Source organism: Lepidochelys olivacea (genome assembly GCF_965140295.1).
Source record: "Lepidochelys olivacea isolate rLepOli2 genome assembly, chromosome: 11".
Taxonomy (NCBI): domain Eukaryota; kingdom Metazoa; phylum Chordata; order Testudines; family Cheloniidae; genus Lepidochelys; species Lepidochelys olivacea.
In genome coordinates this window covers 44,697,333-44,712,010 of record NC_140421.1, presented here as the reverse complement: position 1 = coordinate 44,712,010, position 14,678 = coordinate 44,697,333, and the positions used below count along the sequence as shown (strand labels likewise).

The 14,678-nt window shown below is 40.8% G+C and overlaps 1 protein-coding gene across 1 annotated transcript in view; it reads left to right on the top strand.

The window, feature by feature from the left end:
* The window catches only part of PDE11A (phosphodiesterase 11A), a 216,051-nt gene that overhangs the window by 180,011 nt on the left and 21,362 nt on the right, over window positions 1–14,678 (top strand). The window contains exons 15-17 of the mRNA XM_084643060.1: window positions 1,523–1,623; window positions 11,405–11,482; window positions 12,972–13,039. Of these exons, the coding sequence (XP_084499186.1) occupies window positions 1,523–1,623; window positions 11,405–11,482; window positions 12,972–13,039 (247 nt within the window). The remainder of the gene's footprint in view (window positions 1–1,522; window positions 1,624–11,404; window positions 11,483–12,971; window positions 13,040–14,678) is intronic.

Sequence of the window (14,678 nt, the reverse complement as noted above, 5' to 3'; positions counted from 1 at the left end):
GCACCAAGTATCTGGACCTCTCATTCTAGTGGGCTGAAATTAGATTACACCGTATATGTTAGTGTTTAATATTCCAGTCTGTCTGTGTTTTCTAGAGGGAAATGTTACAGCATAGTGTATTATTTCTTTAGATTTGTATCAGCATGAACAAAAAAAGGTGGCTGTATTTGGTCTAGGCACATTTGACACACACGATCCTGGGTTTTGTGCTGTGGTGATGCTGCCTTGTACATTATGAAATAATTCATCAAGCATTAAAGCCTTGAATATAGTGGGAAAGCCCTTTGTTAGCTGTTTGTTATATAATATTTCAGATCTACTAGTGAGTAATCCTATGCTGTGACTATCTGCTGTTTTTTGAACACATGTGGGTTTGGGCTTTTCTTTGTACACTATACCTAAATTGTAGTCTGTAACTAAAGGTCTTCTAGAATTCCCCCCACCTTCCCAACACATAGGTGAAAGGAAATCTTTTACAAGATTAAGGGGTCACTAGAGAAAGAAAAGATGCCCCTTATCTATGGAAAGCTCTTGTTTTCTGTATAGTGTTCTAATCTTCCTAAACACTAGATGGCAGTGCACATTGGATATGAAAATTATACTGCAGTCAACTATCAAAATTAGATTCAGTTACCAAAAACATCATTATATCGAAGGGTAGGAAGCAATGCCTAAGTGGGACATTAATATGTGAATGTAATCATATGTGACTGACATTACAAAGTCCAGTATTAGCTTAAAGTTCAACCAAATTCAACTGCAAATGTCATACAAACTGAATGATAAATCTCTGGATAAATGATGGGCTGTGTGTTCCCCCTTATTTGGCACGTCTCTAACTATAAAATTGTTAATATTATCTTCTTTTTCCAAAACAGCAACATTAAATAATTTGTTTCCTTTCATTCTGGCTGTAAAACATTTTCCAGAATCATAAGCCTTCACAGTCCTTTAAAAAGTGCCTTCTTACACGGCCCACAAGGTCTAGGGCTCTACAAACTTAGCTTTTCCTCAGTCTGAGTGACTAAAGCCCGTATGTATAGTGAGATAGTGGAAAATAGTCATGGTGAGTGGAGAGACTGTATTGCGAATGAAAAACTGATTTAGTGTCTTTGACTGCTCTAACAGCAGCTTGTATGTCTTTGAGCAGCAGCATAGATAAATCTGTTGGCAGCACAACTGAAAAGCCACAAAGCACTGCTCCAAAAATATTTGCTAAACGGGAAAGATTGAGATGTACAATGTCCATAGTTTTTCCTCCATATACTGGGTCTGTGCAGAGTCAGACCAAAGAATAAATCTTTTTGCAAGAGGCTATAATATTAGCACAGTTAAGAAACACAGCCCAGCTTCTTGATTACAGTGGCCAGCGCTTCCCGTCCTAATGTAATCTCAGTAGCATTAACGTTATTATTTTATCATGGTTTTACCAGGATTCGGAAAAACTTCTGTGTAGCAAAGCGGAGCAGATTAGTGTGTTAGAAATCTTAGTCCTTTAGCTTCTCTCTCTCTTTCATTACAGGGTCACAACATTTTTGCTAACTTGTCCTCCAAGGAGTACAGTGACCTTATGCAGCTTCTGAAGCAGTCAATATTGGCAACAGATCTCACTCTGTATTTTGAGTAGGTATTGGCATTGTTTATATTTGACAAATGAAAATCCAAAGAACATTGTCTAATGATCCATGAAGCACCAATGGGGGTATGTAATATGTGAAGTTAGTGGTTAATTATGGTTGGAGATATTTAGTCTAACACTTATTTTATCTTAGGCTAATGGAAGTTTCTCATATGCCTAAATGAGTTTCACTTTGATATTCAGCAAAAGCCAAGACATATCCTGTCCTCAAACTTGAAGCAACTGCAGAAGAAAGGCATAGCCCAATCTTGTATTTCCTCTACACAGGATTCCCAAAGGAGACTTTCATGTGCAAAGAGTGCAGGATTGTTACTGTGGGCCAAAACTACAAGGAGATTGTACATTTTTTAGCCTTTTTGAATTTCTAGTCAATCCCCAGTGGTGTTATCATTTGTGCCAAAAAAAAGGAGGCAGCTGTATTTAGTTACACCACCTGAGCATCTGGCCCTGTAAATCAAAGTAGCTCCATTGAAGACAAAATGTGATGATTTATATCAAATGAGGATCCATCCTGCAAAGTTTAACTGAGTCAAGTATGACTGGAGGTGTCCCACAAATGCAGTTACTTCATTTTCTTAGTTTTCCTATCACACCTCCAAGTAGTCAAAGTAGCACAAGTTCTTCCATTTTCCTGGTACTGTAATTAGTTTTAAAAAAAACAAAGAGATTCAAACTGAGTACACCAATGTGTAATAGGCATATGGAGTCATAGTTGCAATTGTTGGCATCTCAGTTTTACATTTCCTGAGCATCACACCTCCTCCTCCAAAGTGTGTCAGTCAGAATCCCACTTGCTGCCATGCACTTGGGGAATTTACTGGGAGAAGTACAGTAGCGTGTGCAATTGTAGCTTATCTCCTGCCTAGGCACAACACTGTTCCATCCTAAGGAATTTCAGTGCATTAGAAAATATCTAGTCCATTAGCACCCTACTTGCACTCCACTAGGTGGCATTTACATATTGATTTTTGAGTTTGTATGGAAGGGGATATGGATTTTTCCTTCCTCCATCCTGAGTGCTGATGGCTTGATGCCAAACCAAGTTTCCAAAGAACTTCAGGCAAAATCTTTTCCTCGTATGGGTCTGTTAATCTATATTAAAAATATGCCATACCGCTGGGCACTGATTGGAATGAGGCAAACAAAGTCTTGCTCCGACTGCTTGTTGTGTTATTTTAATACTGCATTAAAAACTCACCCGCTGCTAATACTGCCCATCTCTCAGAGTTCACGGCTTTCTTTTCTCCCCCATGGTAGCCTCTATCACCTAAAGACTTTTCATATACAAATTGAGGCATCTTCCTCTCAAAACAAAATTAAACATTTTTACTAAAATAGCTTCAAACAAGAATTACTTCAAGATGTTCCTGTAGCAAATGTAACATACACAGTGAGCCCGGACCAGGAGAAAGCTGCCTTCACAGCTACTACCTCATACTTTCTGGCCTTTCCAGTCTAGTAAGTTGTCTGTGCAGACTGCTCCTGATTTTGATGGATAATAGGACAATGGAAATTGCCGGTGACTTAGGACAGTGATGTTTGGGACCATAATGAGCGCTCCGTATGCCCACTCTCGCCCTCCCCCAGTGTCCTAACACAAGTAGCTAGTGCTCCAAAGATTGTTGGTATTCACTGGTAAGGGGGTGTGGTCAGGTTGGTTGAGGGGGGATGATGATGATAATAAATTTTTTCACAGTTCCTGAGCAGACTCCACCAGCAGGATCCTGGGGAGCTCCTGGAAGAGCGTGAGGCTCTCTCTCTCAGCAAGAATACCCAGGAGAGGGCAGGCAGTTGCTGCTCTTCTCTTGGGGGATAAATCCCCATCTGGGCACAGCAGCCCTTTCCACCTCCTGACACCAGAAAGGGTGAATCTGAGTCTGACTGTGAGATCAAGTTTCCTTTTGTATATCAACTGTGCTGATGTCAAACAACATGCAGTAACTGAGGTTCAAGAGTATTCATTCCTGGGTTTTATTATTTACATTGATGTGCTGAATAAGTCAGAACATTTTCAAAAAACTAAGGCCTTGACTTGAATTTCTGCAAATAAAAACAGACCTCTTTTTTCCTCAGTACTATCACATATTAAGACAAATCCAGCTTCAATTGTGCTGTATGTGTTAATAGAACTACTCATACTATTCTATGCTAATTGTACAGTTTACTCTAAGTGTGTTTGAAAACCACCACGACCGCGTAAGCTTTCTGACTGCATATGCATTTAAAATCCAAATTATGCAAACTAATTCTTTTGGGCAAGCACATTCTTGCTGCATTGACATCATTTCTCAGTTTTCTGCCTCTTACATGGCTTGTGGGGGGAGGGGGGGGGAAATATCAGCATTGCAGTATTCTTGGATCTCCACTGTACTGCTGTTCAAAAAGTTCACTTAGCACTCAGGGATTTGGTTTGTGAAGCAATAAAAGAATAGGTGGAGGAAGACCCTTCGGACTTGCTCAAGGTATTGTATGTTTATAGGACTTTAACTAATGAACAAACAGACAGATTACCTGCAAGTGAAAGATCAGACCTGGCATTTGTTAGATGTGTAGATATGTTGATGATAAAATTGCTTAAATTATCTGCTAAAACTTTGAGATAATTTAAGCAATTTTAGCAGATTCCTGTTCCTTAAAAGTCTTAATGTAAACAGTTGTTCTTGAGCAATCCTTTCTGGCCAACAATTAGAAAGCTCCTTACAAACCGATAGTGACATTTGGAAATAACACTGATGGATTCCAGAGAGGAGTGGATACAGTCCTCCTAGGTTGAAGTGAGAGTTGCTACGATGGGTGAGAGAAAAATAGCCATCCCTCACATGCATACACTCACATAATTGCTCTCAAAGTTATTCTAGAAAAGTTTTCTTTCTGTAATTCTGGTCAAATTATATATCTGCTTCCTCTTTTAGATCTACCTGATTATTGTGGTAGTTGTTTTTTAACTGGACTCTCAGCTGTAAAGGAGCCAGACAATTCTCCCTTGTACAAGATTGGTCTCAATCCATTCCATTATCTCAATCACTAACATTGCTATTAATAAACTCATTGCCAGACTATTATGTACTTGTCTCTCCTGTGAACTCCAGGTAATATATGGAACCCAGTCTAATGAAAACATCCTCTGGATACCACGCTGCCTTTTTTTAAAAAAGCAAAATGGTTTGGGTTTTTTTTAAACTGTGATACTTGCTAGTACAGTACATGTTACCAACCTGCCAATGAAAATATTGCTTATTGTGGACTCTTGTATTGTTTCAAATTTACCCACTTATGGCAAAGTCCTATGGTTCTTACTCAGGCAGAACTCTCCTACCACTTAAAATCCTAAGTGAAACCAGAGGTTCTATTCTTCCTACCAGTGCATGTTAAAGTGAACAATTGACATTTTTAATATTGTAGTTTTTCATGTATCCAGAGTTAATTTTGTGCATGAAAAAAATCTGTACTTTTTGTCATTCAAAGAATAATTGGCGAGCGTCAGGCAACAATCAGCTACCAAAGTTCTCTCAAGTACACTATGGCTGGGAATAAAAGAAATGCATTTATTTCAGAGCCCCAAAAATGACTTTCAGTTTTTATTTATGAAAAGAGAAGGGAAAAAGACCATCTGCTTCTCTTCATCCCCCTGGTATCCTAGCCCATTTTTTTTCATATTTTTTTTCTTTTTTTTTTTTAACTTAAGTGTCTTGAAGTCTCCACTAAACATGAAATAAATTAGAAAAGTTTCAAAGGTGTTTTCTGTATTATCACTGGTAGATGAGATTTTGAATGCAAACTCCTGTTTAAGCCCTAGTCCTGCACAGGGGACCACTATGATAATCTATTCTGACCTCCTATGCACTGTAAGTATCTAGATAGGTAGTCTTAAGGATACACTTAGGGCTGGGCTACACTTGCGAGTTAGAGCACATTAAAGCAGCCCTGGGCGCCCTAGCTCACTACCCGTCCACACTAGCAAGGCACATAGAGCGCTTTGACTCTGTGGTTCAAGTGCTCCTGTTACTCCACCTCGGTGAGTGGAATAACGTTTGCTGCGGCTTGGCTACAACGCCCGGGTGTCAGTGTGAACAAGGTGTTGCATTACCACGCTCTGATTGGCCTCTGGAAATGTCCCATAATCCCCTTAAGTCAAGTGGCCACTCTTGTCATTGTTTTTGAATCACTGTAGAAATGCAGATATGCCCTTTAAAGCTCTGTTTCTGACAGCCAGCTGCTTATCCGCTCCGAGACAAAGCAACCATTAGTGTGGAATGCTGTGCGTGAGAGAGAGAGGCGGGACAGGGAGGGGGGTCTGTTGCTGTCTGAATTTACAAGATAGCATGCTGACATGCTCTCCCTCCACATACACACAACACACTTCCTGTCACACTCCACCCCACCCCACCCCTTTTGAAAAGCAAGTTGCAGTAACTTGCATGCTGGGATAGCTGCCCATAATGCACCGTGCCCAATGCTGCTGCAAGTGCCGCAAATGTGGCCACGTCAGTGCACTTGAAGCGGTCAGTGTGGACAGACTGCAGCACTTTCCCTACTGCGCTCTCCGAAGGCTGGTTTAACTCAAAGCACTCTACATCTGCAAGGGTAGCCATGCCCTTACAATTGTACATAGCAAGAATACAAGGCTGTACCCAAACAGAACAGATTACAGGATTGAGCCCATATTTCAGGAGCTTCTCAAGGGTGTGAATTGTTATTGTTTGTCTGTTTAATGCAACGTATACTCAGACACTGTATAAATAACAAATGAGATTAGGTGAGAATTAGGTCTGATTACTTGGTCTGGCAATGAGTCTCACAACAGGCAAGAGAATAGAACTGAAAAAAAAAATTTAGCTATGAGTTCTCATACTTACAACTCATGATAGTAGTGTCATATATGTACAAAAAAGATACAGGTGACCCAATGGCCAGGTAACAACATTTCATCCCTTATACTTTTCCTTAGAATTTCTGAGATTCACTGAAATGATGTCTTGAGTCACTGGACTGTAGATTATATATTAAGCCAGCTTTGTCTTTGAGCATGAATAGAATCATAGAATATCAGGGTTGGAAGGAACCTCAGGAGGTCATCTAGTCCAACCTCCTGCTCAAAGCAGGACCAAACCCCAACTAAATCATCCCAGCCAGGGCTTTGCCAAACCTGACCTTAAAAACCTCTAAGGAAGGAGATTCCACCACCTCTCTAGGTAACCCATTCCAGTGCTTCACCACCCTCCCAGTGAAAAAGTTTTTCCAAATATCCAACCTAAACCTCCCCCACTGCAACTTGACACCATTACTCCTTGTTCTGTCATCTGGTACCACTGAGAACGGTCTAGATCCTTCCTCTTTGGAACCCTCTTTCAGGTAGTTGAATACATCAATAAATGTTTCTCTTCAGCCCCTCAAGTGGATTACAAAATAACTGAACATTACGTTTATTTCGGAAACTCTTGAATGTCACTTGCGTAGCTTTATTTACAGAAGTTACAAAACTGGTCCATGTTTAAGCACCCACTAAGGCAGTGTTTCCTCACACATGGCTGCTTTTCACAGACTGAGCCTTTCTGATGCTCAAATCTCAGTGAGGATTTAGTATGTTCCTTCTGCATCTGTTCCAGTGGAGCTTAAAGCAGCTCTGTTACTCAGAAGTGTGTGGCTCACCAAAATGCCTTGAATCACCTATATTTTATATTACTGCTTTATGCATCTCTCTGCTTTTTATTTGTGATGTCTCACAATGTTCAGGGTGGGCATCAGAGGTCACTTTTTCTTCTGAACTGTCAGTTTGTTGCCCAGATAATATATGCATTGCCTAGGAACTACAAATAACTGGAAATCGAAGAATTATCTTTATATAGTGTTGTGAAGGCCAAGACTATAACAGGGTTCAAAAAAGAACTAGATAAATTTGTGGAGGATAGGTCCATCAATGGCTATTAGCCAGGTTGGGCAGGGATGGTGTCCCTAGTCTCTGTTTGCCAGAAGCTGGGAATGGGCAACTGGGAATGGTTCACTCAATGATTACCTGCTATGTTCATTCCCGCTGGGACACCTGGCATTGGTCATTGTTGGAAGACAGGATTACTGGGCTAGATGGACCTTTGGCCAGACCCAGTATGGCCATTATCATCAAGTTTTGCTCTACTGATATTTTTCTGGTAAGACTTTGGCAAGGAAACGTGTATTAAATAGAAAAATGTAAAAGCCTGCCACTTCTGGCTGTGCTAACAACAAATGTTTCGCTGCCAATGACCAGTTTACGATTAGGCTGATTTAAGGTCTGTGCGCCAGCTACTTTAGGCCATTAAAATTTTCATCATAGCAGTATTTATTCCCACAGGGACGGTTATGCCATCATGCCATGAATCTACGTGAAATAATTAATTTTGTTTTCTGCTTGTGTGACTTTGCATTGTATTAGCAACTTTTGTAAAATCCAGCTACTTTATATCATATTTCATGTAACACAGTGAGTGTATAATGTTATCATATCAGCTACTTCATTAGTGTGCTAGCAACCTCCACATTAAATAGGGAGTTGGGTGGAAATCATACAATGTCATTAGAAAAATTCTGTGATTTACCATATGTTAGTGAGAAGTCTTTGGATTACAATGCAATAACAATTAACAGAAAGAGTTTAATTATTTCTGTATTTAATTCTGTTCTTATAGATTCAGAGATTCCAAGGCCAGAAAGGAACATTCTGATCTAGTATGACGTCCTGTATAACACAGGTCATAGAACTGCCCCAAAATAATTCCTAGAGCATGGCTTTTTAAATCTGTTGGATGTTTTTTCAAAAATTGTCAGTGATGAAGAATCCACCGTAACCCTTGATAAGTTGTTGCGATAGTTAATTACCCTCACAGTTAAAAATTTATGCCTTATTTCCAGTCTAAATGTGTCTTTCTTCAACTTCCAGCCATTGTATCATATTTTATCTCCACTGGGTTGAAGAGCCATTATTAAAACTTTGTTCCCTCTGTAAGTACTTATAGATTGTAATCAACTCACTCCTTAACCATCTCTTTGTTAAGAAATAAATTGAGCTTATATCCCAGTCATATGTTATTAGAAAACCACCCATTGTGCCTTAGAATTCTAGTTGCATTATAAAATTCATAACGGAAGGACCTTTTAATAATGATGACTTTATCAACATAATACATGCTACCTAGGACTTGCAGCATTTCTGCTAGACCCCTACATGCCCCATTTTAAATTCTATCCATTTCTAGTAAGCAATGTATTCTAGGGTGGGCAGCACCAAGTGTATGAAATTTGAATTGAATGTAAAATTGTATGATCACATATTCAGATTGCACTTTCATACTGATGCATTTATTTGCATGTGCAATTAGTGCAGAATTGGGTGGATTTCAGTGGTGGATGAAGTGGTCAATGTCTATAATTTCAATCTATCTAGGGCTAGGCCTTCATTTAACAGGCTATACTGACCTAGAAGACTCACTGAGCTCCACCATGCTAGGAATCTAACTATACTTTTGGTTGATCCAGAGGCAGCAGGGCCCACTGTACGCTAGGCCACAGAGCTGGCCCTCAGGACAGTTGGGGTAGCAGAGGTACATTTACACAGCATTTTGGAGTGAGCCTCAAGCTAGAAGGCTCACACTAACACTCTAAAAGTAGCTGTATAGTAAGGGCTGCGAAGTTGCGACTGGGGCTAGAGCTTGGGCTGTGAAGCATATGAAGGGGAGTGGGCTTCAGAGCCTGAATTGCAACTCACCGTGCTTTCTATACAGCTATTTTTAGCGTGCTAGTGTGAGCCTTCTAGCCTGAGACTCACTCCAAAATGCTGTGTAGACGTACCTCTGGAATCTTCCTAGCTCTGACACTAGTCTACTGTGCGACCTTGGAGAAGGTCTGTGCTTCTGTTTCACCTGCTGCCCTGTCTCTCTGATATTTAGACAGAAAATTCTCAGGGGGCAAGGACTCTCTCTATGTTTGTACAGCGCCTGGCACAACGGGGCCCTCATTACAGTAGCACCTCGTGCACCCAGTTGAAATTCTTGACTTATTACAGCCTAATTTGTAGGTTAGTGAGAAGGCTCCAACCCATCCTTATCATGGTCAGACCCATTTTACTATGGGTCAGTTTTCCCCTGTGAATGATCCTTGTGCTTTAATTTTAAAATGTAAGAACATGAATTCATAAAAAAATATTTTTCCGTAACAGGAAAACTGTAAGTCAATAGACAAAACCAAAAACACTGAAAATTAAGGCCAAAAATTCCATCCTTAACTGATGTTATCTTTCCTATGCCTGTCAGGGGAGTTGTAAACATAATGAGTAATGTTCTTTCTTGCACCAGAGGTGGCAATATTGGTAAACTTCACTGAGAAGTTAGCACATGCAGGTGAGGGTGGGAGTAGTCATAAACCCTGGGCTGTCCACATACGAGTTAACTAGTAACTACAGGGCCATTAGCTGAGGGAGGACAGCTGTTTGGAGGTTTCTAACAGTGAATAAATCTTGACCTGGCACCAACAGTTGCTGCCTTTATCCTCAGGGTAGTTTATCACGCAGTGAGCGTGTCTACACTGCAATAAAACACCTGTGGCTGTCCTGCATTGGGCTCTGGGACTCCAGCCCAATACAATTTTATAGCTACAAGCCCAAGTCAGCTGACACAGACCAGCTGCAGATGTTTTACTGCAGTGTAGATGTGATCCATGTTTACTTTACACTTGTGTTTTGATGGACAGACTGTAGCATCTCTTCTTAAGTTAACAAGCAACTATAAGATCAAGATGGAACATCAATTTAGATCAGGGGTCGGCAACCTTTGAGAAGTGGCGTGCCAAGTCTTCATTAATTTAAGGTTTCAGGTGCCAGTAATATATTTTACATTTACAGGGGCCCCCCAATGGAACCCCAGACTGGCAGCGGGCTGAGCGGTGCCTGCAGCCAGGACCCTGGCTAGCAGCATGGGCGGCAGATGGAACCCCAGACCAGCAGCCCGCTGAGCCACTCAGCCCGCTTTCAGTCTGGGGTTCTGTCTGCCGCCTGCACTACCAGTCTGGGGTCCCAGCTGCCAGCCCCACTCATCCCACTGCCGGCCTGAATGGACAGAACCCCAGGCTGGCAGTGGGGTCAGTGGCTGGGGCCCTGGCTGGCAGCAGAGTGCCTCTAAAAATCAGCTCGTGTGCCGCCTTTAGCATGCGTGCCGCAGGTTGCCAGCCCCTGATTTAGATGGTCTTCCTTTCAATATTTTTCCCACTCTGTCTTGTGGAAGGAAGCAGGGTGCTCTAATGATTAGAGCATGAAAAAGTCAGTCATTCTTGCTTCTATTCATGACTCTACCACCAACTCAATACGTGACCTTGGACAAGTCATTAAACCTTTCTGTGCCTCAGCTGGAAATAATATTTACCCATCTTTGGGAAGCCCTTTGATATCCTCAGAAGAAAGGCAAAGTATCACCATCATTTAATATACATTTTATGTGCATATGGCCCTATTGGCTATATGCTGTTACAGGCAAAACATTTCATCCTTCCATAAAACACTGAGAATTGAGGTGCGATTTAGTGATGTATGTACATCTATTATCAGAAACCTCTGATGGTGCTAGGCAGTTATAAGGCATATTTCAAAATTAAAATGGTTCATTTAAATAGCTTGTCAACTTAACATTTTCTAACATTAATGCAGGAGGTACAGTGATCTTGTGTCCTCACAGAAACTGTGTTTATATCACAACAGCTCCAGAAGTTTCTGCTTGTTCCTCTTGATTATGTGTTTTGTTGCAGGAGGAGGACTGAGTTTTTTGAACTTGTTAGCAAAGGCAATTACAATTGGAATGTCAAAAGCCATCGAGAAATATTTCGGTAAGTGAGTCATCCCTTTGCTTTCCTATTACTTTGGGATATAACCACAATTTGTTTAAGGAGATCAATGTCAGGAATACAGATAGTTATTTTAAAACAAGGCTTTCTATATTACTGCAAACTAAGTGTTTTGTAATCAATACCAAATATGGGGCCACATGGTGACTATAAAGCACAGCCCTGGGTAGGGGAGCAAGGGCTCCTGGAGCAGTTTCTGTTTGAATCTACTTCTATCAAACCCCAGTTCCAAAAGCCAGCAGGAGAGGAGGAGCCATGAGTCCATCCTACCTTGCTCCTCCCTCACCCATCTTTCTTCTCACTTCTCCCAACCCAATCAGATATTTTCTTTTCTTTTGCCCACTGATAAAAGAGCAAAAGGGTTGAAGAGTTCTCAAACAAAATAACGCTCCACATTTTGGTTGATCTTCCACTTCAGTCTGGACCTTGTGGCCCCTCTTCCCCTCTCTCTTTGATGCCTCTTTCCCTGGCTGAATTTTCCTTTCCCCCGCCTGCTCCTCAGTTTGGGACTTGCAAATGCAATGCACTCCATTAGCCCCGAAGAGTTGCCAACTGGTGAAAGGTTTGAGGATAGCAGTGCAACCTAGCAGGTTGGCCACATTCTGAGAGCCCACCTCAGCCAAGATCTCAGCAAAGACTGAGGAAGGAGGGCAGAGGCGGCTTGGGTACAAGGGAGACAGATGTCATCTGTGCATGTACCTGCACCCATATGTGTTGACTTAACCTTTCTGAAATTTCAGCTGTTCCATTTTGGTGTTTGAGGACTGAGGTATGGGCCATTTCACCCATCCCTAATTTTAGATTTGGGCAATATATTAGATGCTTCATTTTCAGTGTCCCTGTTCTTCATGTAAGCATTATACTTTTATCTGCATCATGTACTGTACATAAATGCTTTCTACAGCTGAATAGTTCCTTCTAATGTGTATCAAACAGTTGTAGCCAGATATTAAACTACAGTGAAGCAGGGTAACCCTTATAAATCTTAATTTTTTTTATAGAAGATGAGCAGTAGAAACTGCTGAAACAGTGTCTGGAATGCCTCTCATGATTATAGGTTCTCTTGCTACAGCAACCAATTATAAGTAGACAGAGTAATCCAGTCTGTATGATTATATAACAACTCCCTTACTTACATCCTGGTAAAGAACATGCTGCATTATACAGTATAATCATCACCAGTTAGAAGTACAAATAGTAACAAAATTAGTGATTTGTCTGTAGTGACACACATTTCTTTTCTAGCACACAATACATTTTCAATCTTATGCATTATCTATATTATGTTAGACTTCGTAGGTATAATGTGGATATAAAAATATGTTGATGGTTGAAATTTCAAACAGTGCTGCTGTTTCTTCCAGAGGAAAACGGTGCTAATTCTGACTTTTTATTTATGCATTCAGGGCAGATTTGTTTAGAAATACAACAAAGGTTTATTCAGTCTGTATTGTTCATTTTTGTTTTTCAGATCAATGCTAATGACAGCCTGTGACCTCGGAGCTGTGACCAAACCGTGGGAGATTTCAAGACAGGCAAGTCATGATTAATAGCAGGGCTGGGAAGAGGCGATATTAGTAGGACAATATTCCCAGGGCCCTGACTTACAAGGGAGCAAAACAGCAGTCAATTTACAGCAGTATTAATGCAGTTTAAAAAAAAATGGAGCAAAGGGTTTCTGCAAGGCAGGGCTTATTGCACAATCTTTTCCTTTGCTTGTTGCTGCTGAGCAATATTTAGGTACCCAAAGAGATCTTATTTTATATCCTCTCATCTATTAACCTTTTAACTCCATACAAAAAATGGACCCTTTAAAAAAAAACAAACAAACAACAACACACCACGCCACCCTCCACATTGCAAACATTTTTTCCTTTAGGTAAACCCAAGTTACCTTTTACAACGTACAAAATTCTATAACCAATTGACAATAGCAGAATTTGTCCTAAATATGGAACACCAACAGGGACTGCCAATTGACGCACATGTCCTAATGGATATAGGATATGCATTTTTTAGTCTAGTTAGCAGATTTCTTTATCTCAGCCGCGGCTTAACATTACAAGATGCAGTTTTAAAGCCCTATTCAGCATTCCTTACTCAGAAAAAAAAACTGTAGTGCTGAGTGTGGTCCTGAGAAATGTATAGAATACCTGGGCACTCATTGACATTTAGGGTTTGGTGGGACAAGTCACTATAGGATGAGAAAGTCCTGTAGCTGGAAGGCTGGCTAGGTCAAAGACTGGCCTCATCCAAGAGCCCTGACCATAGCCATCCATTCACCACTGCCAGAAATTTTCCTTGCCCCCCACCCCCAGCCTCAATCACTGGCATGAGGCATCTCCCCTATCATCAGTTCCCAACCGTACCTCAGTGAATAAAATGTAGGTAGAAGGCAGTACATGTTGGGAGATGAAGCTTGGGAGGAATATCCAGCAGCAGAAGGCATCTAGGAGATGGGCCACTGACAATGTAAAGTGGGTAAGTGGCATGACTGAGTTTGATGGGACTAGTGATCCCCACAAGTTAAAAGACAGTGGACTGGAAGATAGAGGCTAGGTGAGAGGAAGCAAAATGGAAAGAAGCCAGTTTTCTTGGGGATGGACAAAGAGGGTCTCTGGTTGGAAGGTGATGAGGTACTATTGATGCATTACCTCAATTGCAAAACATCCATCCTGTGTGTGATAAGGGTTTAATCAGCACAGATGTCGTTCATGGTCTAGAGTGTTAGTATAATTATTGAATAAGTTTTGGGGGTTTTTTTAACAGCAAAGTTGCACAGCTATTTGGTATTTTGAATTCTGCTCATACTGTGTTTAACATATGGGAATATCTGGTGAATAATTTTAATGTTTTTCTCATATTTTAAAAAGCATTTTGGTATCCATCTCCTTCCAGAGCTTCTATTCCCCGATGCAGTTTACAAGTAACTCATGGAAATCAGTGGAAGTTTCTCCCACTGCAGGACAAAAGTTTCAGGTCCCAAGACTCTTCAATCCCACCTCAGCTATGGCTGCAGCTTGTGGCATTCCTCAGTTTCAAATTAGCTTTTCTATTTCCTATGGTATCAAGAGTCAGGATCTGCTTAGCGCTTCTTGAATGAGTTTTGGGCTATGGGAGATCAATACTGAAATCCAGGGTCATCCACTGAAATGTAAAACCAACTATTTTTTCTTAT